This window comes from Mauremys reevesii, linkage group 7, assembly GCF_016161935.1.
Source record: "Mauremys reevesii isolate NIE-2019 linkage group 7, ASM1616193v1, whole genome shotgun sequence".
Taxonomy (NCBI): Eukaryota; Metazoa; Chordata; order Testudines; family Geoemydidae; genus Mauremys; species Mauremys reevesii.
In genome coordinates, this window is record NC_052629.1 from 98846891 (window position 1) to 98864717 (window position 17827).

General features: G+C 41.5%; 1 protein-coding gene across 6 annotated transcripts in view; it reads left to right on the forward strand.

Moving 5' to 3' along the window:
• CACNA1D (calcium voltage-gated channel subunit alpha1 D) overlaps positions 1-17827 on the forward strand; it is a 351709-nt gene that overhangs the window by 163681 nt on the left and 170201 nt on the right. For all 6 annotated transcript variants that reach the window (XM_039546606.1, XM_039546605.1, XM_039546604.1 and 3 more), the window contains one exon: positions 331-527. In XM_039546606.1, coding sequence (XP_039402540.1) covers positions 331-527 — 197 coding nt within the window. The remainder of the gene's footprint in view (positions 1-330; positions 528-17827) is intronic.

The following is a 17827-nucleotide window of genomic DNA, read 5'->3' on the forward strand; positions in this document are numbered from 1 at the left end:
AAAAGTAATCAGGGTGTCACAGCTAAATACAAGGTGGGACAGAGTGTTAACTCCTTGTGATTAACAATCTGTCCTACCTTCTGTTTTGCTGTGACACTCCGATTACTTTTTCCAGATTGGAAGAAAAGCTCTGTATACTTGATCCTAAGAGATGAGTGCCCTGCATTACCCTTACACTCCCAGCACCTTTCAGGATCAAGCCTTGAATGAATAATCTCTCCAAGTAATGCTGTCTGTAGTCCATCAGTGTTGGAGTTTCTCCTCACAAGCAAGTTATTTCACAAAAATGTTGAGAATGCAGAATTCTGAAATGTTTTTGGTCAATTTCAGATATATTAATTGAAGATGATCCAGCACCTTGTGCATTCTCAGGGAATGGACGTCAGTGTGCCATAAATGGCACTGAATGTAGGGGCGGCTGGGTCGGACCAAATGGAGGCATAACCAACTTTGACAATTTTGCCTTTGCGATGTTAACTGTGTTCCAGTGTATAACCATGGAAGGATGGACTGATGTGTTGTACTGGGTAAGTAGCTTGGTGGGAAATAGAAATCTCTGAACTTTGCTTACTCTTAAAACAAGCTTCAATATGCAGATGAGAAACTAGCTATGTTTAACAACACTGTGAACAAGAAATCTTGGCAAGATAGTTCTGCTGCAAAGGAGCACAGCTGCACTCTTCTTCCAGTCATAGCATCTCACTGGATTCCTCAGGCTAAAAAGCCCTTTCAGAAGCAGATTTCTGCACTGCTGGTTTTTTTAAGCCTATTCCATTTGGATAAATTTAATCTTATATTTCTGTCCCTTGGACTAGCATTCTTTTGCAAGCCTCTAGTTTTTAAGTAAGCCTTTTCTGATTTTGTTTAAAAGCTCTCTCTTTTTGCATCTTCATAGTATTATAGAAAATTAGACCCAAGCAAGCTCTCAACTGTCTTCATTTGCCTTGGGGCCTACAACCCATTTTTTCAGACATACCAAGCCTTGACTATCATGCTTCAAGAAAGGTTCCGGCCCAAGTATGTCTCCATAGAAACAACAAAAATATATATCAAAGGTCATCACTACTGCATAGGAACCAATCCTGAAAACACTTTTGTATTACTAAGCACAGTACTTATTTTTTGGCATTACAAGTAGCACTTAGAGACCACAGCTAAGGTTAGGGTCCCATTGTATCCAGCACTACACAGGGGCACAGTGAGAAGCAGACCCTACTGCAAAGATCTTATGGTATAAATGGACAATCAGAAGGAGACAGGAGATATTTTCATTCCCATTTTACAGATGGGGAACTAAGGCACAGAGTGATTAAGGCACAGATTTTTAAAGGTATTTAGGCATCTAAATATGCAAATTACCTAATGGGATTTGCAGAAGAGCCTAACTCCCATTGCAGACAAGGGGAATTAAGCAGTTACCTGCATATTTAGGCCCCTCAGTACCTCTAAAAATCTGACCCTAAGTGACTTGTGCAAGGTCATACAGGAAGTCTGTGGCAGAGTTCTAGTCTAATGCATTAACCACAAGACCAAACTTCCTGCTTAAAGTCAATGGGACTTTTCATAGTAATCACTCTGCTCAGTAGTGTTTACAAAATCAAGATCTTAGTAAATGAAGATAAAAATTTTAGATTTTAAAGGACTGATGAAGCAAAAACAAGATTAAAAAAATTCTGAACAAAATGATGTTAAAATGGGAGGAAGTTGCTAAACAAATTTGAACTTTTTTTGTTGCTGGAACTGCAACCTAGGAGTGAGTCTGTGTGTCTGTTGCTCAGAGTAGCCCACAGTTTAGATTGCTTTGTGGCTGAGTGTGGCCACGTGAGATTATTTGCTAATATCAAAATTCTTCTGTGAAATAAGGCAGTAAAGGGTATGGTATTATCCCAGTGAATGGGTACTTATGTAGCCTGGGGTCATTTGCTGCAAATCAAGATGAAGCATATTGTATCTAAAAATGAAATACAGTACCACATCAGCACATGTAGCCCTGGCATTTAATCCAACGTGATACACGGGGGTGCCTAGCTATACAAAGACATTTCTTAAGATGATATCACAATTACAAAATAATTAAAATGGCAAACCAACAATCTGTAAGATTACAAGATACAAACTTGGCAAAATATTGAACTTTGCTTACCAGAAAATACTGTTAGAGCTCTGAAAGAGAGCCCAGTTCTGCACTTACTAGCACACTTAAAATGCAGGCTTGGGTCCAGATCAGACACTTATGACGTAAGTGTTACTCATATAAGGTATATTTTTCCCTTTCTGTAATTTGGTGCTGGTTTCTTGGAACAATCAGAACATGCACTTGTTCTTGCTTTCTCTTTCTCACTGTCTCACTTGCTTGCTTGCTCTCCTTATCTTTTTCTAATTGTCTCAGGAGACTTTATGAATGTTCAGTTTGTGCATGTGTTTATGTCATTTGTATTTGTGATGGAAAAACCCCAAATCTTCCATGCCCCATAAAAGTGAAGTCAGAGCAGAGGAGGGGGTGCAGTAGAGAACACATGCTTTTTTAATTTTTGGAAGCCAGAGCATACCCACATTTTGGTAGTTATGGGCCTATTATTTATTATTTCTTTCAATATATACAAAGATAACTTATCCGAAAAGCTCTAGGAGATATAACACATTTTAAAATACATAATTCATACAGAATAAAATAAATAAATTAAGCTGACTTTTCCCCTTTAATAATTAATCACCCAATTGGTTCATCTGATGCATAAAAAAATCAACCCCCCCTGCCCACATTATAGAAACAAGACCACCATCATAAAATTCCACCCTCCCTAAACATTAAAAAAAAAACAGATGGGCCTTGCAATATGCCCTTGAATCATCAAACACAGGCTATTTAAGTATACAGTTTTTCCACATGGAGAATATTTGCGCTACATAGATGTCAATTTTCATTTCATTGCAAAAGACACTGAGGTTATTGACCAGAAACACAAAGAAGCATACCCACCTTGTAAAATATACCAAATATTTTGCTCTGAATTTGTTTTGAAGACATCATTTAAATAAAATTGGTTCTTGGTCCTCTCTCTCTGAAGACACAATACACCTTTGACTGCCAAACTGCCATCTTTTTACCAGGATGGAAGAATGTCCCTTTTTTCAAATTTGGTTTTACCTATTGATGAAGCTGTGGCAGGTCCATCTGCTATTAGCTAATAAGTGAAAAACTTTTAGTAATAATGATGAATAAAAGTGTAAAAGTCTTGTACAGTCAAGAAAGCATACATATTAGTTTTGAATAAGGTTGTTCAGAGAACCCAAAGACACTCCATTATCTCTGTATTTTAACTTGTGTTTATGTTATTGTGGGTTTTTTTATAGTCTTAGGAAGCTATTGATGGGGACAATAGAACAGATCCTTTCTAAATGTGACCCCTGAGGCGCTAAAAATACTGCAGCAAATAGAAACACAAATACAATACAAATATTAGAATCTGCACACATTCCTAGCTTTCATTTGTATACTGTGTGACCAATAAAAGTAACTACATAGGGTTACCTTGTGGGCAAGTGTAAGATGGGTTGGACGGAGTACGTGCAATATTTTGCATCCTGATGTATATTGTTTAATGAGGTGTGGAGGAGGTTTTGGAACAAATTGATAAATCAAACAATAATAAGTCACCAGGACCCGACAGTATTCATCCAAGAGTTCTGAAGGAACTCAAATATGAAATTGCAGAACTACTAAATGTGGTTTGACAGTCAGATAGCTAATGTAATACCAATATTTTTAAACAGTCCCAGAAGTGATCCTGCCAATTACAGGCTGGTGAGCCTAACTTCAGTACCAGGCAAATGGGTTGAAACTTCAGTACAGAACAGAATTATCAGATAGATAGATGAACACACTATGATGAGTGAAGAGTCAACACAGCTTTTGTAAAGGGAAATCATGGCTCACAATGTACAGTATTAGAATTCTTTAAGGGTGTCAACAAGCATGCGGACAAGGGTGATCCGGTGGATATAGTGTACTTGGACTTCCAGAAAGCCTTTGATGACATCCCTCACCAATGGCTCTTAGCAAAGTAAGGAGTCATGGGATAAGGGGGAAAGTCTTCTTGTATCTAATTAAAAAATAGGAGACAAGGATAAGAATATATGTTGAGTTTTCACAATGGAGAGAGGTAAATAGCAGATCTGTACTGGGACCAGCGCTATTCAACATATTCATAAATGATCTGGAAAAAGAGATAAACAGTGAGATGGCAAAATTTGCAGCTGATACAAAATTACTCAAGATAGTTAAGTCCAAACTGACTGCAAAGAGTTATAAAGGGGTTTCACAGAACTGGGCAACAAAATGGCAGATGAAATTTAATGTTGATAATTGCAAAGTAATGCACATTGGAAAACATAATCCCAACTATACATACAAAATGATGGAGTCTAAAGTAACTGTTATGATGCAAGATGGAGATTTTGGAGTCATTGTGGATAGTTCTCTGAAAACATCTATTCAATGTGCAGAAGCAGTCAAAAATGCTAACAGAGTGTTAGGAACCATTAGGAAAAAGATAGACAACAAGACAAAATATCATAGTGCCATTATATAAATCCATAGTATGCCTACACCTTGAATACTGCGTGCAGTTCTGGTTGCCCCATCTTTAAAAAGATATATTATGATTGGGAAAAGTACAAAAAATGGCAACAAAAATGAGGAGAGATTAAAAATGCTGGGACTGTTCATCTTAGAGAAGGGATGACTAAGGGGGTTACGATAGAGATCTATAAAATCATGAATGGTTTGGAGAAGTGAATAAGGAAGTGTTATACACATAACACAAGAACCAGTGGCCACCCAGTAAAATTAATAGGGAGCATGTTTAAAACAAACATAAGGAAATACTTCACACAATGCCCAATCAACCTGTGGAACTCATTGCCAGGGGATGCTGTGAAGGCCAAAAGCATAATTGGGTTTAAAAAAGAATTAGATACGTTCCCGAAGGATAGGATAATCAGAGATGCAATTCCATGCTCTGGGATTGGACAACAGGATGGATCACTCTATAATTACCCTATTCTGTTCATTCCCTCTGAAGCATCTGGCATTGGCTACTGTTGGCATTGGCATACAGGATACTGAGCTAGATGGACGATTGGTCTGACCCAGTATGGCCATTCTTATGTTTTCATGTTTTTATGTTCTGTCAGCAGAAAATGACAGCTTCCAAAAGCATTCACTAATACTGCTCACGATAACCTGGATAATGACAGTGAACCCCACTGCAAAATGATCCAAGTTTGAATAATAATATTCTCTTGTACACGTCCAGAGTTGATTTCAGGCCTAGTCCTGGCAGGTGCTGAGCACCATTCAATTACTGTTGACTCATATGGGTCCTGCTACTCACACAGTTGCGTGTGATTTCTGAAAATCAGGTTATTGTGTGTGTGTGAGCCCATGCCTGTAGATTTATCTAATTCTAAGTTGTGCATATACATGTAACCCACTGGTCAGTGTGTGTTATGTTATATGTTTGATAAACAGAGAATGTGAATCTGTGACAGCCCCAGCTGTAGACCCTTGCACTTTAGTTCAGTCTGTAGAAATTTATGCTTTCAGCTCTGGAGGTCTTTTTTGTCAGACAGGATGTCTCAAACACTGGTTCTTAATGCTTTGAATCAATCCTAAAGTTGAGTATGTCCACTTTCTTTGCCATGTTTCCTGTTTGCTTTAGCAAACACTCAAACGTTCAGAAATCTGAACCTCAATTTTGCAAATGCAGACTTTTCACTGAAAATCTGGCCCTAGATGTGCTTTTATATCCTTGAAGATCAAATAAAACTATCTAGGTTTATATGACATTTATGGCTAATGCTTAATTTATAAAGTAATGATGGATTATAATTTGCAATTTATTTTCAGCCGTTTCATTTGATATACAGAGTACATATAATAAATTATGGTGCTGGCCATTAAATAAAAAAAAAAATTGGAGATATAGCAATCTCCTGGAACTGGAAGGGACCTTGAAAGGTCATTGAGTCTAGACCCCTGCCTTCACTAGTGGGACCAAGTACTGATTTTTGCCCTAGATCCCTAAGTGGCCCCCTCAAGGATTGAATTTATAACCCTGGGTTTAGCAGGCCAATGCTCAAACCACTGAGCTATCCCTCCCTCCTGTTAAAAAGCCATAATTTGCCCTTGATATCATAGCTGTTTTTCTTCACTGCAACAGTTAACTTGAATTACTGTATTTGAGTTACTGTATGCGAGCTAGCATAGCTTGAGTGTCAGTGGCCATACTGTGAAACAACCCTCAGCCACACAAAGTAATTTGATAGCAGCAGGGAGGGACTGGATTAGCAGAGTGATTAGCATCTGATGAGTTGTGCTAAATCACATTTGTAGCCTGTAGCTGGCTCCCCATTGCATTGCTATCTTGAGTGGCAACAGTGCTTAGACTTCACCCCACATCTCCTGATGGGCCAGCTAGCTCAGGTTTAAACATCATTTAACTTGAGCTAGAGATTTTATGAGTGGACAGGAGCTGGATTGGGGCAAAGCTTGAGTTATACCTTGAGCTAACATTGCAGTGAAAACAAGCCATAAGTGTAAGGAAAAACGGTGGTATCTCAGATATGCCTGATTGCCAACTGGCAAATGCTGATTTTAATGGGAAACTCTGTATAGCACACCATATCAAGAATGCATGTTAGGAGTCTTAAATTCTCTCATTGAAATATTCCATGTAATTTGAGGTATTTCCAAGCCTTTTGTATTCGGTTGCTAGAGATGTTGTCTGCATGTGTCCCAGTGATCCTTTACTTAACATATTAACATTTTAAAATTATATCATTTAACATCAGTACTGTAATAGTAACATATTCCAATATTAGAAAGAAACATCACCCAGTCATAATTTCTGTACTTTTAACAAAATGTGCCAAAAGAAGCATGCACTCGGCAACCTGTTATCTGTCTTAAATATTAAGCTTTGCCTGCAACACTAACTCATTGTAACAAGAAGGCCAATGGCTCCATTAGTAGGAACATTGCCAGCAGTTGAGGGAAGTGATTAATCCCCTCTATTCGGCACTGGTGAGCCACACCAGGAGTACTCTGTCCAGTTTTGGTCCCCCTACTACAGAAGGGATGTGGACAAATTGGAGAGAGTCCAGTGGAGGGCAACAAAAATGATTAGTGGGCTGGGGCACATGAGTTACGAGGAGAGGCTGAGGGAACTGGGATTATTTAGTCTGCAGAAGAGAAGAGTGAGGGGGGATTTGATAGCAGCCTTCAACTACCCGAAGGGGGGTTCCAAAGAGGATGGAGCTAGGCTGTTCTCAATGGTGGCAGATGACAGAACAAGAAGCAATGGTCTCGAGTTGCAGTGGGGGTGGTCTAGGTTGGATATTAGGAAACACTATTTCACTAGGAGGGTGGTGAAGCACTGGAATGGGCTACCTAGGGAGGTGGTGGAATCTCCATCCTTAGAGGTTTTTAAGGCCCAGCTTGACAAAGCCCTGGCAGGGATCCTTTAGTTGGTGTTGGTCCTGCTTTGAGCAGGGAATTGGACTAGATGACCTCCTGAGGTCTCTTCCAACCCTAATATTCTATGATTCTATGATCTTTGAGTTTTCTAACTGAAATGATCATTTCTATAACATTGTCTGAATGCAGTGAAACTTTAGGGGTATATTGAACTTTTTGAACATCTCTTGTAAACATGTCCCTCCTATTAATGTTACTGAGAGTAACACACCTTTATCTAAGGGTGAAAAACCCTAATGTTGTTTACTTACAAAGTCTCCAAACAGCATCCATACCTCTCTAAATTTACTCTCATAACAGACAACAAAAGCCATCATATTCTTATTAGCTTTTTACAAGCACAAGGAAATCTTTCCTTCTTGTGCATAGAAAAACATAATGCAATCATTAATTCTTTTAATAATAGAATGAAGATTTTAGATAATAGCTATAACTCCTGGTTAAATACAGCTGGACACAAGACACAATTAATACTTCAAAGAGAATCACTACAATAATAAAACAGGTCAGTCTGTTGGTTGTTCAGCCTGTCAATCAAACATTCAGGAAATCAACCAGATAATCAAATACTCATTTCATTTTATATAGTGTTCTTATTGCAAGCATCACAGAGAGCAGCTAACCAAAAACATAATAAAAATGTTTATAAATTAGTTGAAAGAACAGCCAAAGAAGTAAGTCTAGAACTTAGTCTGACAGGCAGCCAAACATTCTGCAGATCTAATTCACAAAAAATCCCACAGGTGAAGTACAAAATACAGTGGGCCACACACAAAATGATGCAGCCCACAACTGAAATATTATCAAGACTGAGCAGGAGACACAGGACAGGAGATATCTTGGTGAAAAACATATAGTCTTGTAAACAATCAAATATTTAAAATTTGAAGTTGGTATATTGATAAGCCAGAAACCTGTAGAGAGCATCTAGAGCTGGAGAGATAAAGTAAGACATTAGTCATTATTAGGAATTTAGCTTCCTGACTCTACAGAAATGGAAGACACATTACAGAACCCAAACAAATACTAGTCAACAATGAATTCCATCCTACAGTCTGAAGAAGACCAAAGCACACATGAGAGTCTTCAGATCCATTTGAGTAAGTATGAGCCATAGACTAGAAATATTCCCCAGAAAATGCCAGATTTTTTTGCAGAAATCCCCTGATTGCTTCTTTCACTTGCCTTCTACTTGCTAAGCATTGCTTGACACTGCTCCCCTCGTGTCAGTGAACAACACTCCTGGGTCATCCAAGGGAAATGCTCAAGTGAAGCGAAGCCCTTCTTCCCCCAGAGGGGTTGATTGTGCTGTGTGCACAGTGCTCCCAGCCCTTGATGACTTAGGCAGCTCGAAATCTAGCACAAGATCTCTGGCTCCATATAGACTGGTAGGAATTTTGGATGACAGTATTAACATGCTTCATAGATGACATTTAAGAACCAGAGACAGCATGTTGGGTTTTTATTCTTGAGTATTAATCAGTGGAACCTAATTTAATCTGAGAGTACAGTAAAAGATTTCAGATGTTGATTTGGGCTAATTAAAACCTTTTTTTTATTTAGATCCAAAAAGCTAAGAAACATCCAAGCTAAGATTGCAAAGAGGCTAGAAATAGATTGCTGTACCAGCTCATTAGAAACTTCAGGAACAAAGAGAAGGGTAGAGATCTGCATAAATATGATAATCAAACACAGGCCTGCAAATAGTACTGTAAAATGGGAAAATAGAAATATTTAAAAGTCTAGAATATAGAGCCCTGAGGGATGGTGATTTAAAGTAATAGTTTCAAATGAATGGTGTAACACAGAGTCCACATGGAGAGCGATGATTTTAAAGTACTTACAGGAGGATACCAGTTCCCATGAACTCATCCAGGAATTGAAGATGATTTGTTCTGAGCTCATTTCTAGTATCTCGGGTTTATCTATCACTGTAAATCTTCAAAAGAGCATTTTGCCCCCAAAAAGTTTTAATAAAATGGATGGAAAATAGATTAGAAATAAATCAGACTCCAGATATCTGCTAAAAGGTCCTGCAGTTGAATTACTATACCTTGCTCCAAAACCTTTACTGGAAGAAACAAATGAGAGACTGATCAATAACTTGAACAGTTTTTCTTAAAGTATCAGAGGGGTAGCTGTGTTAGTCTGGATCTGTAAAAAGCGACAAAGAGTCCTGTGGCACCTTATAGACTAACGGACGTATTGGAGCATAAACTTTCATGGATGAATACCCACTTCATCAGAGTCCTGCACTTAGGACGGAAGAATCCCATGCACTGCTACAGACTAGGGACCGAATGGCTGGGCAGCAGTTCTGCAGAAAAGGACCTAGGGGTTACGGTGGACGAAAAGCTGAATATGAGTCAACAGTGTGCCCTTGTTGCCAAGAAGGCTAATGGCATTTTGGGTTGTATAAGTAGGGGCATTTCCAGCAGATCGAGGGATGTGATCATTCCCCTCTACTCAGCACTGGTGAGGCCTCATTTGGAGTACTGTGTCCAGTTTTGGGCCCCACACTACAAGAAGGATGTGGATAAATTGGAGAGAGTCCAGCGGAGGGCAACAAAAATTATTAGGGGGGCTGGAGCACATGACTTATGAGGAGCGGCTGAGGGAACTGGGATTGTTTAGTCTGCAGAAGAGAAGAATGAGGGGGGATTTGATAGCTGCTTTCAACTACCTGAAAGGGGGTTCCAAAGAGGATGGATCTAGACTGTTCTCAGTGGTAGAAGATGACAGAAAAAGGAGTAATGGTCTCAAGTTGCAGAGGGGGAGGTTTAGGTTGGACATTAGGAAAAACTTTTTCACTAGTAGGGTGGTGAAGAACTGGAATGGGTTACCTAGGGAGGTGGTGGAATCTCCTTCCTTAGAGGTTTTTAAGGTCAGGCTTGACAAAGCCCTGGCTGGGATGATTTAGTTGGGTTTGGTCCTGCTTTGAGCAGGGGGTTGGACTAGATGACCTCCTGAGGTCCCTTCCAACCCTGAGATTCTATGATTCTAAGATGCATGTAGTGGAAATTTCACCCACAAAAGCTTATAGACTAACAGACGCATTGGAGCATAAGTCTTTCTTAAGCAACCCAAATCTGTTAAGGTGATAACACAACTTATTGGATAGAGTACATTGCATATGGTACTTTTGTTTGATTTACAGCTTCTATGTAAATTAAGATACCAGTTTTTCAATCCAAATAATGTAGACCATTATACCATATTTGAATCCATGTCTTTCAGAAAACACTAAAAAAAAACAAAAACAAAGCAGAATTAGCTGTCAAAACAGATTATTTCAAAAGATATTATATACTTAGTATCATACTTGGTATTATTAATCTCCTTATTATAGCCCTTTATTATTGAGCACAGTTAGATGGACCCATCTTTCACACTATTGCTCATTCACTTTACTCATTATAAATAGACAGTTTTGTTGAGCACATTGATTTAGATGACCAAACCTTTTCATATACTTTACAAGTTTCATGTGTGAAATACCCTGGGCAACACGCACTTCGTCAGATGGATAGATCCAAACCACAGGGAATAGTATTAACCCTTAACATCTTGAAACCAAATTAGTTGGTACAGGGCAAAGATTCATCAACCTCTGGACACTTGGGTGGTGCAGGATGCCCCCATTTGAGGTGCCCTCATTGGATTACCCAACATATGAGACAGCACTCACTAGTTCATTTTCTTGGTGTAAGAGAAAACCATGTGTGAGCTCCCATCGTGGTGGTTTAGCTCTGATCTGCCACCAGGGTAGGCCTCTGTCTGTAAGTTACAATGGGATCTTATGCTGGCTATTTAGAAATGGGAGAATCTTATTTTGTGTTCAAACAACCACATTTAACATCCAGGCTTTCCTTGGAGAAATAGCCTTAAAATGTTTTATTTGCCTGGCCAAATACAGTAACCTAACAATGAGTCATCACCTACAACACATAGATACTGGGTACTAGAGAAGTATCTAAAATGCATTTAAGAACAGTAAGATTCCGCATACTAATTTACTTTGAGTCTTTATTCCAAGATTTTAAAATCATGATTATAAAAAGAAGAGGTTTAGCTTTAAGGAATAAATATGTAGATGGCTAATTTATGCACTTCTTTATAGATTGCTAACAATAGCTAACAAATAGATTGCTAACAATGGTTATGAATTACAAATTGTAAAATCTGGGCTCAGTTTTGAGAGGTCTAAAGATTAAGGTAAGTGGGGAAGTGGGATACCAGGAGGAAGCATGAGTAGGAGAGTGCAAGAGGGGAGGACTCTTGCCTCCTATTGAGAAAGCAGGACGATCAGCGAGTTATCTTAAGTGCCTATACACAAATGCAAGAAGCCTGGGAAACAAGCAGGGAGAACTGGAAGTCCTGGTACAGTCAAGGAATTATGATGTTATTGGAATAATGGAGACTGGGTGGGATAACTCACATGACTGGAGTACTGTCATGGATGGATATAAACTATTCAGGAAGGACAGGCAGGGCAGAAAAGGTGGGGAGTTGCATTGTATGTAAGAGAACAGTATGACTGCTCAGAGCTCCAGTATGAAACTGCAGAAAAACCTGCGAGTCTGTGAATTAAGTTTAGAAGTGTGAGCAACAAGGGTGATGTTGTGGTGGGAGTCTGCTATAGACCACCAGACCAAGGAGATGAGGTGGACGAGGCTTTCTTCAGGCAACTAACAGAAGTTACTAGATCACAAGCCCTGGTTCTCATGGGGGACTTCAATCACCCCGATATCTGCTGGGAGAGCAATACAGCAGTGCACAGACAATCCAGTAGGTTTTTGGAAAGTGTAGGGGACAATTTCCTGGTGCAAGTGCTGGAGGAACCAGCTAGGGGCAGAGCTCTTCTTGACCTGTTGCTCACAAACAGGGAAGAATTAGTAGGGGAAGTAGAAGTGGGTGGCAACCTGGGCGGCAGTGACCATGAGATGGTCCAGTTCAGGATCCTGACACTAGGAAGAAAGGAGAGCAGCAGAATTCGGACCCTGGACTTCAGAAAAGCAGACTTTGACTCTCTCAGGGAACTGATGGGTAGGATCCCCTGGGAGAATAACATGACAGGGAAAGGAGTCCAGGACAGCTGGCTGTATTTTAAAGAATCCTTATTGAGGGTGCAGGCACAAACCATCCCGATGTGTAGGAAGAATAGTAAATATGGCAAGCGACCAGATTGGCTTAACAGTGAAATCCTTGCTGATCTTAAACACAAAAAAGAAGCTTACAAGAAGTAGAAGATTGGACAAATGACCAGGGAGGAGTATAAAAATATTGCTCAGGCGTGCAGGAGTGAAATCAGAAAGGCCAAATCACACTTGGAGTTACAGCTAGCAAGGGATGTTAAGAATAACAAGAAGAGTTTCTACAAGTATGTTAGCAACAAGAAGGTCAAAGAAAGTGTGGGCCCCTTACTGAATGGGGGAGGCAACCTAGTGACAGAGGATGTGGAAAAAGCTAATGTACTCAATGCTTTTTTGCTTCTGTCTTCACGAACAAGGTCAGCTCCCAGACCACTGCACTGGGCAGCACAGTATGGGGAGGAGGTGACCAGCCCTCAGTGGAGAAAGAAGTGGTTTGGGACTATTTAGAAAAGCTGGACGGGCACAAGTCCATGGGGCCGGATGCACTACATCCGAGAGTGCTAAAGGAGTTGGCGGATGTGATTGCAGAGCCATTGGCCATTATCTTTGAAAACTCATGGCAATTGGGGGAGGTCCCGGATGACTAGAAAAAGGCTAATGTAGTGCCCATCTTTAAAAAAGGGAAGAAGGAGGATCTGGGGAACTACAGGCCAGTCAGCCTCACCTCAGTCTCTGGAAAAATCATGGAGCAGGTCCTCAAGGAATCAATTTTGAAGCACTTAGAAAATGAGGGAAAAATGATCAGGAACAGTCAGCATGGATTCACCAAGGGCAAGTGATGCCTGACTAACCTAATTACCTTCAATTACAAGATAACTGACTCTGTGGATGAGGGAAAACAGTGGACGTGTTATTCCTTGACTTTAGCAAAGCCTTTGATACGGTCTCCCACAGTATTCTTGCCAGCAAGTTAAAGTAGTATGGGCTGGATGAATGGACTATAAGGTGGATAGAAAGCTGTCTAGATCATCGGGCTCAGTGGGTAGTGATCAATGGCTCCATGTCTAGTTGACAGCCGGTATGAAGCGGAGTGCCCCAAGGGTGAGTCCTGGGGCTGGTTTTGTTCAATATCTTCATTAATGATTTGGAGGATGGCGTGGACTGCACCTTCAGCAAGTTTGCAGATGACACTAAACTGGGAGGAGTGATAGATACGCTGGAGGGACCTAGACAAATTAGAGGATTGGGCCAAAAGAAATCTGATGAGGTACAACAAGGACAAGTGCAGAATCCTTCAGTTAGGATGGAAGAATCCCATTCACTGCTACAGACTAGGGACCGAGTGGCTAGGCAGCAGTTCTGCAGAAAAGGACCTAGTGGTTACAGTGGATGTGAAGGTGGATAGAGGCAACAGTGTGCCCTTGTTGCCAAGAAGGCTAATGGCATTTGGGGCTGTATAAGTAGGAGAATTGCCAGCAGATTGAGGGATGTGATCATTCCCTTCTATTCGGGATTGGTGAGGCCTCCTCTGGAGTACTGGAAAGAGTCCAGTGGAGGGCAACAAAAATGATTAGGGGACTGGAGCACATAACTTATGAGGAGAGGCTGAGGAAACTGGGATTATTTAGTCTGCAGAAGAGAAGAATGAGGGCGGATTTGATAGCTGCTTCCAACTACCTGAAAGGGGGTTCCAAAGAGGATGGATCTAGACAGTTCTCAGTGGTAGCGGATCACACAGCTAGGAGTAATGGTCTCAAGTTGCAGTGGGGGAGGTTTAGGTTGGATTTAGGAAAAACCTTTTCACTAGGAGGGTGATGAAGCACTGGAATGGGTTACCCAAGGAAGTGGTGGGATCTCTTTCCTTAGAGGTTTTTAAGGTCAGGCTTGACAAAGCCCTGGCTGGGATGATTTAGCTGGGGATTGGTCCTGCTTTGAGCAGGGGGTTGGACTAGATGACCTCCTGAGGTCCCTTCCAACCCTGATATTCTGATTCTAATAATACTCAAGTTATTTTCTTACATTATGTTGAACTGGAGAGAGTCATCTGGAAACATAGTAATGCTATGCATTTTAATAGCCCATTTTACCTTTAGAAACATGAAGTTCAAATTCAGAAGTGACTTTAAGTAATTAGAAGGGTAAGGCCCAGTCTACACTATGGAGTTAGGTCGAATTTAGCCGCATTAGGTCGATTTAAAAATGAATGCGTCCAAACAACCAACCCCATTCCGTTGACCTAAAGGGCTCTTAAAATTGACTTCTGTACTCCTCCCCGGCGAGGGGAGTAGCGCTAAAATCAACCTTGCTGGGTCAAATTTGGGGTATTGAGGATGCAAATCGACGGTATTGGCCTCCAGGAGCTATCCCAGAGTGCTTCATTGTGACCGCTCTGGACAGCACTTTGAATTCCGATGCACTAGCTAGGTACACAGGAAAAGTCCCGGGAACTTTTAAATTTCATGTCCTGTTTGGTCAGCATGCCAAACTCAGCAGCACAGGTGACCATGCAGTCCCCCCAGAATCGTAGAGCATAGAATGTTTCTATGCTCCCCCATCATCTCTGTCCCTGAGGTTATCACAGATTAGAAGGCAAACAAAACGCACTCCCGTTGACATGTTTTCTGAGCTCATGCAGTCCTCCCGCATTGATAGGGCACAGCTTAATGCATGGAGGAATTCAGTGGCAGAGGCGAGGAAAGGACATGATGAAGTGTCTGTTGGAGCTGCAGGAAAGCCAACAAGAGCACAGACCCCGGCTGCATCCACTTTATAACCGCCTACTCTCATCCCCATGTTCCATAGCCTCCTCACTCAGATGCCCAAGAACGTGGGGGGGGGGGGGAGAGGAGGCTCCAGGCACCCAGCCACTCCACTGCAGAGGATGGCCAAAGCAACAGTTTGATTTTTAGTTTGGCTACAATAAGCAATGTGCTCTTCTAATCGCCCTGGTGTCTGATGCAAAATGATTGTCTGCTGTTGCTTTCACAGAGGGAGAGGCGACTGACTAAATGTACCCCAAACCATCCACGACAATGTTTTTTGTCCTATAGGGCATTGGGAGCTTAACCCAGAATTCCAATGGGCAGTGGAGACTGCGGGAACTGTGGGTACCCACAGTGCACCACTCCATAAGTCGATGCTAGGCATGGTACTGAGGATGCACTCCGCCGACGTAATGCACTTAATGTGGACATATGCAATCGACTGTATAAAATTGATTTTTAAAAATCAACTTCTATAAAATCAACCTAATTTCGTAGTTTAGACATACCCTAAGATAATGTAACCTTTATCCATTCTCTTCAGTAAGCCTTGCTTAGTCTCTCAGCTTTTGGCAGGCTCTCTTAGACTCTTTTAGCCAGAACCCTTACCAGCATGTCAGTTACAAACCTGGTTTACCAAATGTCTTTGAAGTGAAATTGACAACAAAGTAAGGGCCTCAGAATTCACAACCCATGGGTGTACCTGTCAGTGAGCTGCAGGATCCCCAGGTCTGCAGTGCAGTGACGATGAATCCAGCCAGCCCAGGAAAGAGTCAGAGAAATCTGTGCTTTTGTTCCAGAGCCCAGGGTATAGCATAGGTAAAACTAGGCCCTTTTACAGGTGGCCAGCTTTAGAGGAGCTGCTATACTTGAAGCCCAGCCCCTTAACCAGATTTATGTTAACTCCATTGCAGCTTGGGGGACCCCAGAGCACAAACTTTAAAACCACTGGCTGAAATGCTGTCTGGAATCCTCTAAAATGAATGGAGCTTCCCAGCAGGCTTCGAAGTCTGTGCTCTCAGGTTCGTGAACCTACAGCGCAGACTTAAAAGCCTGCTGGATCAATTCGCCCTGTTCACAAAACCCTGATTTCTGAGGGCTTTGTAAACCCATCGAGAAATTGGGTTTGTAGTTCATTCTCATTTCTAAGGTGCTACCAAGGATACTCTAGCCACTGATTAATAAATTCACCAACTTAAATGTCAGTTAAGATGTTATACATTTTAAACCAGCAAACCACCACACCAAAACCCTTTTGAAGTGAAAAGAGTTTGAAACATTATGGAAAAGAAGCTGGACGGAAACAAACGTTAGACATGTGATGATACTGCTTTATTAAAATCCCATAATTCAGGTCCAGATTCATCTGTAGGTTCAAAGAAGCTTACAACTTTTCAGCAAGCCAGTGCCACATTTTAAGAAAACTTAGGCCTGGATTTGCATGCAACTTTACCCAGGTTTGGGGTACCTCACCAGCAGTTACCACACACTGGTATCTGAGAGACAGTAGTTATTTTTTAGTTTGTGTTGGGTTAAACTGGAGTATTGCAAATACCCCTGTATACAGGGGCGGCTCCAGGCCCCAGCACGCCAAGCGATGTGCTTGGGGGGCGCCATGCCGCAGGGGGCGCTCTGCCGGCGCCGCGAGGGCGGCAGGGGGCTCCGGTGGACCTCCCGCAGACGTGCCTGCCGCTGTGCTTGGGGCAGCGAAATGGCTAGAGCCGCCCCTGCCTGTATAATAACTCAGTAAATGTTGATTTGTTAATCGATTTGGTTCCTCTGGGACTTACTGTAAAGTGTTACCATTTTGTTTTAAAATGATGCTACACTTTCACTGTTACACCTGAGAGAGTTGTATATTTGGACCAATTAGTTCAATATACAAACTGTACAGCGGGAGCCAAGGTGTTGAGCAATGGCAATTCCCATTGACTTCAGTGGGAGCTGTTGATACCCAGCACTCCTGAAATTAGGTCCTAAATAGAAAAAGATTGTGGCTGGTACACAAGCTGGTGGTGGGGAGAGTGGAGAAAGGTGCCTGCGCCACCTCTTGTGGCGTTATAAAGGACTTGTTCACAGTCTGATCCTAGCACTCTGTTCAGTGCAAGTGTAAGATGATGAGTCACTCCTGTGATGGACTCCAGTCAATCCAGAAGGCAGGAACTGGTCTGATGGCTCCCAGAGCAGGTATGTAAGCCCCACAGGAAGAATAGCAGCTCAGTCTGCTCTGCTCAATGTCACTCCACTGCTTGGAACACTCTCCTGCCTGTCTGTTGTAACAGACTTCCCAAGCCTTAGCCTGCTTCAGCCTTGCTCTTACGCCAGCCCTGTTCCTAGTCCTGCTCTCACTCTAGCCCTATTCCTAATCCGCTCCAGCCTTGCTCCAACCCCACTCTGGACTCCTGATTCTGGCTCCAACCACTAAGCCAGAC